The sequence below is a fragment of the Gastrolobium bilobum genome, unplaced genomic scaffold, assembly GCF_033153095.1.
Source record: "Gastrolobium bilobum isolate Gb01-03AN ecotype WA unplaced genomic scaffold, APGP_CSIRO_Gbil_v1 utg20292, whole genome shotgun sequence".
In the NCBI taxonomy this organism is placed as follows: domain Eukaryota; kingdom Viridiplantae; phylum Streptophyta; class Magnoliopsida; order Fabales; family Fabaceae; genus Gastrolobium; species Gastrolobium bilobum.
This window is the reverse complement of record NW_026897798.1, coordinates 323,264-337,740: the sequence shown is the minus strand read 5'-3', so window position 1 is coordinate 337,740 and position 14,477 is coordinate 323,264. Positions and strand designations below refer to the sequence as shown.

At 36.2% G+C, this 14,477-nt stretch overlaps 1 protein-coding gene across 1 annotated transcript; it reads right to left on the bottom strand.

The window, feature by feature from the left end:
* Nucleotides 1-9,659: 9,659 nt before the first annotated feature.
* Nucleotides 9,660-13,893, bottom strand: LOC133310401 (ketol-acid reductoisomerase, chloroplastic). Its single transcript, XM_061511330.1, has 10 exons — nt 13,482-13,893; nt 13,253-13,345; nt 12,596-12,661; nt 12,339-12,479; nt 11,615-11,842; nt 11,388-11,505; nt 11,170-11,309; nt 10,879-11,046; nt 10,647-10,802; nt 9,660-10,239 (listed from the first exon to the last, which is right to left on the bottom strand). Exons 1-10 carry the CDS (start codon nt 13,737-13,739, stop codon nt 9,871-9,873), a joined length of 1,737 nt encoding a protein of 578 aa, XP_061367314.1. The 5' UTR covers nt 13,740-13,893; the 3' UTR covers nt 9,660-9,870.
* Nucleotides 13,894-14,477: the final 584 nt, after the last annotated feature.

The window sequence follows — 14,477 nt, the reverse complement described above, 5'->3', positions numbered from 1 at the left end:
TAAACCTTCAATCAAAACCTTTTGATAGTGGGGATACCTGTAGGCTCTGATGTTGGGAACTTCACTTCCTGGCTTCAAAATGATGGCAGGGTCCTGACGTCTACTAGGTGGCAACCCTTGCGGTACAGAAAAAATATCATCGAATTCCTGCAGTAAGGACTGCAATTCTGGCCAAGACGGCTCCACCACATGGTTATTCTCCATCACCCAATATCGATCCACCAAATACCCCTGACCTTCCTCAGACAAAGCCATTATGGTTGAACGAAAAGAGGCATTGGTCCGCTTACAAGTCAAAGACGGGTCTCCCCTCAGGACCACTTCCTTTCCGTCCATCAGAAATTTTAAGGTGAGTTGATTAAAATCAGCCTTGATTTCCCCCAAACTTCGTAACCACTCCATCCCCAAAATCACTTCAGCCCCACTCAAATCAAAAATGAAAAGATCTTGTTGAGTAACAGTACCTTGGATTTGGATAGTAACCTGTTTGCAAACTCCCTGAGTTCCCACCTTATAACCATCACCGACTTCAATACTTTGTTTTGAAGTTTCTGCAACGAGTAACTTCAACCGTTCAGCCACCGAACGACTGATGAAGTTATGCGTGGCCCTACTATCCACCAACATAGTAACCTTCTCTCCACAAATCGACCCTCATAGCTGCAATGTTTGGTTCGAAGAGAGCCCTAACACATTATACATCTACAACTGTAATACTTCTCCTTGCTCGTTCTGGTCTTCCGTGTTCAACGACTCCGTGGACTGATCTACCTCTGGTGTCAGGTTGGGCTCTTCGATGAACTCATCTCCTTCATCGTCGATTATGAGTAGATTCAGTTGCGCAACCTTACACCTATGCATAGGGTTCCAATTTTCTTCACACTTAAAACACACCCCTCTCCTTCGCATATCACGAAGTTGGGATTGAGACAAACGGCGGTCATTAACCCTAGATCCATAGCTTCCAACTCCTCCCATCGTGTTGCCTTGTCCAGAAGATGCCACGTTACTCCCACGCGTTGCTAGGGAGGGACGTGTGTCATTGACGGGTGCATTTGTTGCCGTCCGCGTGCCCCCTGCAGATCCTTGACTTGTAAAACTCACGTGCTTGGTCCCTGGTGAGTTAAATGTAGATTTGGGCTGAAAGTTACGAGTCGGCCCATTCACCTTTACGTTGGACCCAGTTCCAAACCCATCTGAGACCCAAGCCCAATTTCTCTTCTCCAACATCACTGTCTCCCTCATCATCTCCCCCAACGAATCCAGACTCCATTGTAACAGCTCCGTGCGTAAGCTCTCACAAAGACCGTGTTGCCAGTTTTCCTTTAACATCTGCTCGTCTGCATCTTGGAAGGGGCTAATAATTCTTTCGAATTCAGTTCGATAATCCGTTGCGCTCCCTGTTTGCCTCAAGCTCATGAGTTCCTGATATGGACTACCCACAGCCTCGAGTTGAAACCTGTCAAGAGCATCCGTCCTGAAGTCCGCCCAAGAAGCGTTAGGATTGTGTCGCTCCCACACGTGAAACCAGTTAAGCGCTGGTCCATCTAACACTACCATAACAGCGTTCACCTTGTCTCTGTCTGCTATTCGGTTAACCAAAAAGTAACGTTCCACCTTAGTTAGCCAAGAGTAGACATCTTCCCCCACGAATCTGGGCATCTCCAGCCTTGTGGGTGGCCAGCGTGTTGCGCGTACCCCGTACTCATTCCTCGCTTCAGATTCCTGAGATTCGTGGCTTTCACGTCGAGATCTTCCTCTTCGTCTATCCCCGTTGTGAGTACCTCTTTCCCGGTTGGGTGGGCTTTCCCTTCTACTATGGGACCTTCGTTGCAGAAGCTCCATTATTTCGTTCAACCTTTGATCAGTCCTTCGGAATCGTTCTTCAACGATCTCCTCGCCCCTACGACAACGCTCCTCTACTGTCTCCATTCTAATATCCATTTGACGAGTAACAACCATCCAAAGCACCCCTAGGATCGGAGTGCTCTGATACTAGTTGATGAAACTGGATCAGAACTATAAGAAAATAAAGAGACAAACAGCTTTTTGGGCCCAGATAATCTGGATTTTCTGTATTAATTTGGAAAGAAATTACAATACTACAGTCTCAGCTAATTGCAGTAAAGGGAAGCAATAAAATAAACTACCACTATTATGATCAGAATGATAACTACCCTGCACCCACAGATACAGGTTCAGTACAATTGAAGAGGTACTGATTCTCTCCCAATCCCACGTCCTAATTCTTTTCTCCCTTTTTGCTCACACGCCTTACCCTTATTTATTCCTTCTAACTGACTCACCACGTCAGCACTACCATCCTTCTCTCCTCTAACAACTTATTCTTCTAGACTTTGTCCAATAATCCTCTGTAACGCTTCCTAGCGTACACCTTCATAGGAGTCCTATCAACATGTCATAGAAATATAATATAAAACCATTAATTGGCCTTCACCTAGCAGTTTAAGCTTTTAAGTTAAATTGGTTTTTTATAATTTCAAACATTTTAACTAGAGTCAAAGGCATGACCTATAAGAGATGAATGTCCCTAGAAACAAAAGCCTCTTCTTGAGCAAGAAAGTGACCTTCATGACGAATAACTTCAAGCATCTAGAATGAAAACCTAAATTTATCAGGAATGTTGCTCATAAGTACAAATGTTTGAAGTGATCAGGCCAAAAATTGTGAACACCGCTCTAGTGTATATCATAACATGCACATATATGTTAAAACAAATATAGAAGAGTTCAATTGTATGGAATAAGATTGAAAGGGATTGTGTTCCCAATTTTCTCTTTTATGTTAAACAAATATATGTCACAAGTTAAGAACACAGCATGACAGGAAAGATGTTTATAATGTATAAATGACAGTAGCGGGCATAATAGTTTGACAAACTTAAATTATCAACAGCAAGAGCAAAATGGCCAAACCCAGTTCAAATATTATAGCTGTCAATCCCGTAATTTGAAAAATTGTTAAAAGAAAATCAATATTAACATAAAACTGACTTCATAAAATGAAGAGTTCTGTAATTATAAGGAATGTCAATAAGTCACACCCTTACTGTATGTCAGTTCAATAAAAAAGTTGCATCCACAGGCCCGTATCAAAGAAAGGCGTTAGTATATCTCTCCTCTGGCATGTCGCGCTTTCTGAACAGCTTCATTCCCAGGCACACTGTATAAAATCTGCACTCACCAACAAGTTTGTTTTCCATGAGAATGATTATAGTAGGCACAAGTAGTTTGAAACTAAATTAGTCTTGGATATACTTTGTGGTCCTGTCCAAGTCCCCAATACATACACAACATGAAGCATTCTTCTCTTGTCCTGTTTGACCCAATCTATAGTACATTTTCCTGGGTAGCAGCTCACTCTCATGCGGTTACCATCATGTCTCAACAACGTCAATGTTTTCAGGCAAAAATCATGGGACTGTCTAACAGCTAGATAACAACCCAAAAACAATTTCAGTTCATGAACAGTGGCGGAGCCACTTGGTTCCAAGGCACCAGCTGATTTCCAAAAATGCTACATATTTTCTTTAAAAATTATGGTATAGCCTTGCTATTGGTTAGGTTTTTAAAAATAATACAACATTATTACTAGCTAGATTTTACTAGTTGGGTCTTTTGGCACATGCTGGGTCTTTTCCCTGGCTGCGCCGCTGTTCATGAAATTATACACACCTCAACATGCAATACAATCCAAGTTAAAAACGAGTGTCAATATAATAGCAAATGCAATACAATTACAAACTAGCACAATTTTATCATTAAGAGAGCCTTTGAGAAAGGTTGCAGGAAGAGAGAGAAGGTAACCTGAAGGAAGAAAGTGAGGGACGAATTAGAGAAGCCATGGAATGACAAATGAAAATCACTATACACATTATACACAGTGAATGTGAAAGAGAATAGAATAACAAATGCCAAAGCTAAGAATAAAATTATAGGTCCTATCCCTATTCCCTGAATAGGCATAGGCGCCAGCTTTCAGTGACCCAGCAGAATAAGCCTCAACATCGAAATCAGCCCACTCTAACCGGTGCTCCCTCAGGAACCGAACTGCAGGGAGGATGTTCTGCATGTAAAGGAGTACAAAGATTTGTCATATAACCATTAAAAGTTGCGAATGTTATCCATATATAATTTTAATTTAAAGAACCATTTATCCATTTCAAGCCAGGGTCAGGTTCCATATCCATGAACATATCCAAGAAATCTCTTTAGTTCGGGATTTGCCCTGTTTTGCAATGGAGAGAGAGCCTCACTCTCCATCTGGCTCTGCACTAAGTTGGAAATATAAGATAAATCGAACAAACTAGCTGTGATATTTGCTTGCATTCAGACCAAAACTAAAAACTATATACGAAAGTTCAAAAGAGACAGCCACTACAAATTGTAACAAAGTAGACATCAAAAAACATAGCTATCCAACAAAGATGAAGAATACAAACCTAGAACTCGAAGTTAAAAGTTTCTCTAATAAAAACATAAATTAACAGAACAAACTGGGGGGATTCGAAAACCTTGAAATTCAACTTCAGATTTTCTTCATGGGTGCCATTGAACCGAACCATTCCAAATCCAAAATCAAACTCTAACTCTAACTCCTCACCCTCGTTCATGAATTCGAAATGTAGCTGAAATCCAGCGACACACACCGCAAGTTCTCAACCAATCTCACGTACCCAGCAAGTGCAAGCAGAGGCCAAGAGAGATGGGTACATCAAGGTTGCAGCTTCAACTGATCGAATCCGTAGAAACTGTAAAGAAGAAAGATCATGGAGGAAAGCTCAGGTATTATTACCATGCGTGAATTGCGAAAGGGAATTAGGTGCTTGATATCAAAAATTTAGCTGCTTCAGTTCTTCTTAGTTCTTAAACTGGTTGTGTTTCGGTTCTTAAACAGCATTTCAAATAAGTGATTTAATTTTTTAACACACTTTAAAAATGTGTGATTCCAATATAGTTAATTTTCACGGATTAGGATTTTAAAAATTATTTTAAATAATTAAAATTAAAATTTTAAAAAATTATTTAGAATTTTACAGATTTTTTCAAAAGACTTTTTTACCATCAAGATTTTATAGCATTAGATTTTAAAAAATTTATAAGATTTGAAACAACAATATGAATTTATAAGATTTTAAAATTTTAAATTTCTAACAATATTCAAAATTAAAAGAGTCAATTAAAAAAATAAAGAAATGCAATAATTTTTACAAAAAAAAGTAAAAACTAATATAATTTTCCAATCAATCCTTTCCTATAGCGAAGGACTTTCGTTCATGAATGTATTGTTATGACACATAGTGTTTATATTATGAAAGTTTCAATCTTTCTTTGTCATCAATGTAAGTAACTTATCTACATTGAGCCCAAAGCGACGTCGTTTTGAGGCGAAAATCAAAGTATTTTTATAATCATAAATTATTTCAAGGTTATAATAGTCTTTTTTATTATAATTTTTTAATTTTTCAATCCAAAATGATGTCGTTTCATTCACTGTAGAAACATTAAAGCCTGCTTTAAATCGATCTCATTTACTAACGTAAAACGAAAATTGGTTTGTGAGTTTTTGTTCCCCTGTTTTATGTTATTTTTAATACAAAAATCACATATTTTTATGCTAAAAAAAATCATGACCCATAAGCTTGAAAAATTATTTTTTAAACTTCCAAAAGCTTTCAAGAATATGCTATTTTTGAAATGGATTAGATTAGAATTTGTTAAGTTGTTGTTTTGGGTTGTTTTGTGATGAAAATTGCTTAAAAATCTGCTGTTTTGATCTTTGACAAACCTCATATGGTGGAACCCAATTTGAGTGAATCAACCCGCAAAAAGAAAAAAAAGTACTATAATAGAAGAATCTCAATAAATCTTAGGGGTTAGGATGAGATTGTAAGAAAGACATCCTATTTATATTTCTCACTAAAAAGTCTCACAAAATTCACACAATAGAATTCCACTAAAATCGTTAGATTTAAACCACAAGATTGTTTTTTCTTTGTTTAAAATTCTAATTGCAGATTTAGACATACTCCAAAATAATCTTTTAAAATCTTAATCGAATATCACGTGACTTTTTTTTATTCCTTTAAAATCTTAATTGAATACTAACGAATTTTTTTGTCTAAAAATAATCCACTAAAATTCTTTAAAATCTCAATCCAATACACCCTCTTACGATCCTTAAGATGACAAATGTCTTATTTTGCCGTAACGATTAATTTTAAGGGGGATGTATTCAATTAGGATTTGAAAAGACTTTTTTAAGATAAAAAATCATATAAATTTTAAAAGACTATTTAGGATTAATGAGACTTTAAAGACTTTTTCAAAAAACTTTTTTTACAATCAAGATTTCATAATATTCAATTTTAAAAGATTTTAATAGAATTTATAAGATTTGAAAAGATATTATGGATTTATAAGATTTTAAAAAACTATATGAATTTTTAACAATTATTCAAAATTGCAAGCAATGTTATTAAACTTGACCCGGTCATCGACTCGGTCGAGGTACCGGGTCAATGGGTCACTGGTTCAATCGCATGACCCGGTAAGTATATACAAATATGTAATTTTTATTTAAAAAAAAAACTATTAACACACTCAAATACCTGTAAAAAATTATACCAATTCCAAATATTCTAATTTGAAAAGCAATAAATCACACAATATTTTCCAACAAAAAATCAAACAAACGTATAATATTTGTGCAGTTCCTGAAGACTGATGTCCAGTTCGTGGTGATAAAGAAATGCATTTTCTCTTCTTCCATCCGTCATTTAATCATTCATAGAGAAAGAAAATAATTTCAAACCATTAATTGAAAGGTTAAGGCAAATCAGTCCCTAATTGATAGCGGATCAGTATATACCCAAATGTTGGCCTAATATTGCACAACAGAGGCCCTTTTGCCGGAAAGGGAAAGTCATTCATTGAATTCAACTAAAGCAAGGAAATTGAATGCTAAGGTGCAGAGCCTAGACGAGCTCGCTGCACCTCTGCCCTTGTGTTAGCAATTGTTGTTGTTTTTCCCCTTAATTAGAATTGATTTAGTTTCCTTATTTCACTCCAAGGAAGTACGGACACTTGTAAAAATAGAAAGAGTCGGGTCCGACATGCTTCGACACGGCGACACACTCCGACACGGTGTCGGACACGCGGTTGACTTTTTCCGACACGTTGACCATTCCGACACGCGAATTTGACCGTGTCCGACACGGTCAAATGGCATTTTCGTAAAAAAAATTTAATTTTTTTTAAATTTTTTTTTAAATTTTTTTTTTTTAAAGTTAAAATATATTAATAAAGCTTCCACCTGATCATATCAATTTTGTCTTTTTGTCTTTTTTTCCCTTAAGTTAAGTAGATAAGAGATCATCTCAGCATCATTGTTGTCAATTCCTATCACGCTCTTATTGTATCTTCTTCTCTCTGATTTCTCTCTAATATGATTTGATCTCTCTATCTGATATTATATCTCTCTCTCATCCCAGTTCTTATTTTTTTATTAAAGCTTCCATCTTTATAACGTGTTGATGGGTATTATTAATTTAGTTTCATTTTTTTGTTAAATTATTAAATGAAATATACACTATATAAATTAAAAATATTATTTAATATTAAAACGTGTCCCAACATGTCAAATTCATAATTTTTTAGGATTGACATATCGAAGTGTCGTGTCGCATGTCGTATCGGTGCTACATAGTTTCACTCACATGCAGTCTGTATATATGGTATCATCTTCAAGCTTCAAAAATATGAAACACAGAAATCACAAATATGATAATTAAATCATCTACAAGAACATATTTTTAATTCTATCTGAGCATACATCTCGTATTGCGGAAATCTCATCAAGCAAAACCTGACTATATTGGCCTTCACCAACTCCATCTCTGTTAAGCACAAATTGACATTGAAAAGAAAAGAATTATATTAACATGTGCATAACAAACATAGTAGTGTCTTGTTCAAACCAAATCCAACCTGTAGAATATAATCTGGTCAGGCTTTCTCTTCTGATTCGATTTATAGAAAGCCGTAAGTACCTCCCTGGAAGAAATAACAAAAAACTCTCACTTAAGCTTGGCTTCAAGCTTCAACTTAAGCACTGCTTCAATCGATTCTCAAGGTATCATCTTCGTAACTATGGAATAATCAGATCTACTTGTGGGTCTCTTTTTCTTCCACTCTCTCACAGTCTCAGCCGTTCTCTTTTTCTTTGGTGCTTTGTTTGTGAATTGTGCCTTTGTGGTTTGTTGACCCAACAACGTCGTTTATGTTTTTTTTTTCAAAAAAAAAAAAATAATATACATGACCCAGCCGGTTCTCTCAAAATCCGGCCGGGTCATACCGGGTCTGTTACATTTCCGATCCAACTTGCTAACCGGATCGGTCAGGTGACCGGTTTATCGGATTCCGGGTCGACCCGGCCGGTCCGGTCCAGTTTTTTCATCATTGATTGCAAGAGCCAATAAAAAAATAACAAAGAAATGCAATGATATTAATAAAAAAATTTAAAACCTAATATAATTTTCTCAATCAGTAAAATTCATGATAAAATTTCGTTCGAAATTTTTTGCAATCGATCTTGTAAACCTGGGGGTTTTTGTTCTATGTAATGAGAGTTTTTTAACCGTATATCATATGCATGTTTTCAATGAGTATTCCAAGAAAATTTTGAATCTTAATTTCTGAGTTTTATTACATGAAAGTTTAGAAAATTTCTCAAGTTATTTTCAAACGATACATTGAAACCTTAAATTACTTTAGGTCTTTTGAAAAACAAATTTTTAGTGATCTATTGACATAAAAATTGTTTAATATTGTTTCCTATAGCGAAAGATTTTCGTTCATGAATGTATTGTTATGAAATATAGGGTTCGTATTATAAAAGTTTCAATGTTTCTTTAAATCGATCTTGTTTCATTGATGTAAAACGAAAATTTGTTTGGAGTTTTTGTTCCTTGTTGTTTTTCTATTATTTTATATTGTTTTTAATACAAAAATCACACAAATTTGTACTAAGAAAAATCGCGACCAATAGCTTTAAAAATTATTTTTTAAACTTCCAAAAACTCTCAAAAATCTACTATTTTTTAGATGGGTTATTGTTTCTGAGTTGTTTTGTGATGAAAATCGTTCAAAAATCTGTTGTTTTTGAACTTTGACGAATCTCCTATAACAGAACCCGATTTCGAGCGAGTCGATCCGCCAAAGGAAGAAAAAGATATTCTATTTCTTAAGAAATCTATTTATAGGGATTAGAGTAAATTTGCGATAAAGATATTCTATTTATATTTATCATTAAAAAGTCTTTCAAAATCTACAAAAATTCATTAAAATCATCATATTTTTTAAATACCATAAAATTATTTTTCTTTTGTTTAAAATTCTGATTGAATACCAACGGATTTGGAGAGACTCCAAAATTCTAATTGAATAGCAAAAAAAAAAAAAATTATCAAAAAATAATTCATTAAAATCCTTTTAAATCTGAATCCAATATATTCTGAAACACATGGTAGAATATTTGTAGTGAACTTCACTAAATAAAACCCTTGATCTGTCGCCTCTAACTCTTCAAAGAACCCCAAGCAGAAAATGTCTTTAAATATAGCGATGATGAAAACAATGACATCCCTAAGATTTTTGAACATAATTTATTAACTCATAAATAAGACATTAAGCAACTTTCCACATTCGTACAATCTTAGTACTACAAAGTGATAATACAAACTTCCATACGCTACCCGAGACATGTAAACAAAACACACTAACAGGAAGATGCTATTCTAAACATTCTGAATAGGAATTGGCTCAACAAAAGCAATATTTGGTTCAAGTTCTAATTGTTAGACTGGCGCAACTCAGGACGAACAAAGTCTGCATCTGCTGTCACTGAAATGTCCATTGTAGGTCTCAGTTCAGCACAAACTTCAATAGCTCCGTGCACTGGATCTGACAGGAAGTTGCTGAGGAGGTCTTGGTTGATAGGTGCGCCACTGTCCACTGCCACCAATGCCTGCTGGGTTAGGATGTAATCAAATCGGGGAGCCCATTTCCTTGAACCCAACCTTGCTGTGGTAGAACAGTTATCAACCATGAAAGAAACACCACGAGCATGCATGAAAGGATTCAAAGAATCAACAGACTCAATGACACTCTCGTTAATGATTTCGGAGTAGGAATGCCCTTTCTTCCTCAGGATCTCGATCTGGAAATTTTGTAATCAAATTTTAAAAGCAAAACAAAAAGGTCAACTTTTAAGTTCCAATTCCACCCCAGCAAAGATAAACAAGAAACATGAACATGAAGATCATAAATTTCGTTCTTTGTTATTAATAGATGATTACTTAGTCTCAAATTTGAGGACAAAACTCATCTAAAGTGAATTTGTTTCTAAAGTAAACAAATAACATGCATTTACCCTTAATTTAATATAAGGTGCATGTGATTTTAATCCACTAAAATTTAAGGGTTAAACCCTTGCTCCTTTTAGAAGAGCCTTTTCAAATTTGAGTAAAATAAGTACTGCAAGCAGCAGGGAAAATGTGTTACATAGAACATACCAACTTCCAATAAACTAGCAAGAAAAAATGCTAACAGAATAAGTAAACATACCTGGGCCATCATCAATGCCACATAGACACCAGCAGTAAATGCATATAATGGCCCTAGATCACCTGCTGGCCGTGTAGATCGGACACGTTCACCAACCTTCCACATCCGGGTTTGATCAATTTTCCCCATGGGAAATGCAGGCAGACCTTCTTTCTCCTGTAAAACAGTGAAATGTGTATAATTTCAAGTGTGCTGCATAAAGGCCAACTCTAAATGGGAAATATCCACTTACCAGAAAGCGACGCCCAGCCAAAACAACACTGCGAATCTCACTACCACTAGCAATATCTTCATAGCACTCATACAAAATGTCCATGCAGGGATAATATGAAGCACTATATGCTTTCTCAAATTCTTTTTTTCCATCTTCAGATAAAGCGTTGTATACAGCCAACATGCCCTATCCAGGCAAAAAAAAGAGCAAAAAGTTTATGACATAACTCAAAAGCACACATTCACATACTCAGGGAAAAAATCCAAGAGACGAGAACTTAGCATTTAAATAGGAGTATGAGATCCCAACCTTAGTTGAGATGGTTTTAGATATGATTCCAGTTATGGACTCAACAGTGTTCTTATAAGCCAGATCTTCACTAATTCCATTTTCAGTGTACCTCCTAAACAAGGATTCCACAATTCCATGAACAGCACCAAGCAAAATGCCTATAAGCAATAAATTCAGAAGTTAGGCACTAAATCTTCAAGGAAAACATCAAGGCACTGCAAGAAAGATTTTCTTGCCTCTCTCCCCAAAGATGTCACTCCTGTATTCCATCTCTAATGTAGTGGCAAAGGTAAAAGGAGAACCAAGGGCAACAGACCAACCCAGAGCAACATCAGTAGCCCTGCCATCCACATCCTGCAGTAAGCTCATTCACAGCCAAATAAATTAATCAAACTAAATAAATATGGGCAACGAGACCACAAGGAGGAAAGGAAAAGAAGAGAGGGAAAGATAGAGAGATCACCTGGTGCACTGCAAAACTTGAATTAATTCCAGCACCATTTATCTCTTTGCCTTGGACATACAGCCTCCTGACAGATGGACCCATCCCCTTGGGGCATGCAGCAATTACACTGAAGTGTTTTGGAAAATCAAGTCCTATTGACTGTAAATGCCCAAGAAGAAAGCCATGGGACAGCCCAAGAATGCTGTTTGGCTTCATGTGGGAGAATATTTTTTCATAATTATCTGCCTGCATGATAAAGAAAAATATTAAAAAAATTATTGATTGAGAGACAGGAGAGACACAAAATATCAGAAAACTACAACACAACTTGTCTACTTTTTGGTAAAATCAACAAACTATGGCTCCTATGAAATCTATGAAGAGATACAAATTATAAGCTATCCTAAGCAGGAATATTTTGAGCTTTGAACATTACAGCAAAATTGCATTGCATCACCAAAACATTGTTCGATACAGCACATAACACATCTTTGTTTTCCTCATTCTCTACCACTACATTATCTAAATGCTTTATACCAAGTGATCCAAAAGCAGACAGCACCCAGCTCAGGAATGAAAGACATGAGAATATGACTGAAAACATTGGGATAACATCATAACAGTTAACAACTTTATCAAAATAAAAAAACAACAGGAGGTGAAACAGAACATAAATACAGAGCAACAAAAACAGTACCAAAAAATTTGAAAATTTCTAGAGCACTGACTTGAATTGACTAACCTGTGCAGAATCTGAAATTAGCAGCAACACAAGATCACTGCCTGAGATAGTTTCCCATATGTCACCTAGAGTTCCATTCTCCTCACTAAAACCAGCTGCCCGAGCCTCATTAAAGGAACGAGAACCTTTCCTGAGTCCAATCTGTCTTGTTAAAAGACAAAGACGTTAAAATAACTAGGTTTTGGAAAAAGACAAATTAATCAAAAGATCTTAACAAGTAACTACATGAACCAAAAAACAATGAAACCCAAAATCACCTTAACCACAATATCAGACTTTGCTTCAGCAAGTGAGTCCCGTAGATTCTGGGCCTGAGCAGGTCCCTGGCGAATGCAGTGCAAAGATAGCAATCAAATGAAAATTATGGACTGTGTCATAATCTGGAAAAAAAAAACTATGGACCCGGAAAAGATGTCTTCAAATTTTTTTAATCAGTCAAAAAGAAATGTGATGACTACAAATGTTTAAATAATGAACAAAGCATCCAACACTCCACTCCGATACTCTAACTACAACAAATTTCCTCACAGAAAAACACTTGTATACATTTCACAATGCATCAGTCAACTAACAATACAAAACGAGAGATTCTTATACGAACATAGTGTACCTAACCTGAGCGCAAGTGCACCAAGCCAGTAAAGTATCACGCATCATTGATTCATGATTAATAAAACGTTATGTACACTATTGTATTAATAACGTGTCAATACTCAATACCTTACTGACTACACTAGCTTTATACAAGAATCTCTCACAATACAACACCACCGCAACAAGTAGAAGCCATGCATTTTATCAGCACAACATTTAAAATGATTTATTTTTATTTTTTTCAATAATGCACGTTATACATGCTCAATGGAAAATTGAGTTAAAATTTACAAAAAATAAAAATAAATAAAAATATTAACCTGTGAACCCCATCCAATGACACCAATCTGCTTAATCCCCTTGAAAGCATCCGGCAACAAATGGAACAAATCCCTCCCTCCTTTCACGATGTACTACAACAAATTAACCAAAAAAAATATTAATAATAATAATTAAGAAGAAAAAAAAAAAAAACGTTAATTTCTCAGAGTGAAGTGAGAAACTAAAAAAATAAAGAACTGAGAAGTATTGAAGAGTTCAATCCAATACCTCTGGGTGTCCAGCGAGGCTAATCTTCTCCTTCTTGAAGACAGAAGTGTCAAAATCGAGCAAAGCCGGAGGCGCCATAGGCGGCGCTGACACCATCCGAGCGCCGAGTGCGCCGCCATTGATGGCAGTGCATCGCCGAACCCTAACCGGTTTGAGGTTGAGCTTCGAAAAAGCGACACTGGCAGTGGCTAAGGGCTTTGCTAGGGTTTTGGAAGGGGCGGCGATTGCGGTGAAGCAAGCAGAAGAAGCAGCCACCATTTTCGGAAAAAAGAAAAGAAAAGAAAAATGGTTTAGTGGCAACGTTTTGAGTTTTATAGTGTAGGTATCAGCGGAACTCGGCTAACGTGCGCCCTGTTGGTAGAACGCCCCCCTCTCTCTTTCGTTTTTTCCTCATCTACCACATATTTCTCTATCTGGTACCAACTTTCATCACGTAAAAAACAGACCAAATTTTATTAACTTCAAATTATAGAAAAAAACGTGCATCGTTTGAAAGGATACAAATTATATCATTTTTTTTTGGTACATTGCCAGGAGGTATCCCCATTCAACCTTCTTCGGGCACCATGCCCTCAGGGTACGGTCCGTTTGGGCTAGCCCCTCATTGTAACGCAATCGGAGAAAGGACGAGACTAATCCCCCAACCGAAGATTTTTGGCTTATCCTCTGACCCCCAAAGATTTTTCAAGAAACTGCTTGAGGCAGGGTTTGATCCCTGCACCAAGCAATCCCTTGGGAGCTCAGCTGCCAACTGAGCTACCCTAGGGGTTCAAATTATATTATTTTAAATGAGAAACAGATAAATTATAGAAGACAGTGAAAGGAAAAAGTTTTAAAAATGTGATGTATTATTTGAAAGGATACAAATTAGAGGAAGGTTATACTTACAACTTTTTTTTTTTTACAACCACTTATAACCATATCTTAACACCGTTGATTTTCGCCAATCAACAGTTATCATTTATTGTGAATTAATAATTAATTAATGAGTTTAAT

Bases quoted from the DNA above. Each gene is read 5' to 3' on its own strand.
- LOC133310401 (XM_061511330.1), bottom strand. From the start codon at position 13,739: ATGGTGGCTGCTTCTTCTGCTTGCTTCACCGCAATCGCCGCCCCTTCC. The intron at 13,346-13,481 runs GTATTGGATTGA...AATTTGTTGTAG, and splicing joins GCCTCGCTGGACACCCAGAG to TACATCGTGAAAGGAGGGAG. The intron at 11,310-11,387 runs GCAAGAAAATCT...TATTGCTTATAG, and splicing joins TGACATCTTTGGGGAGAGAG to GCATTTTGCTTGGTGCTGTT.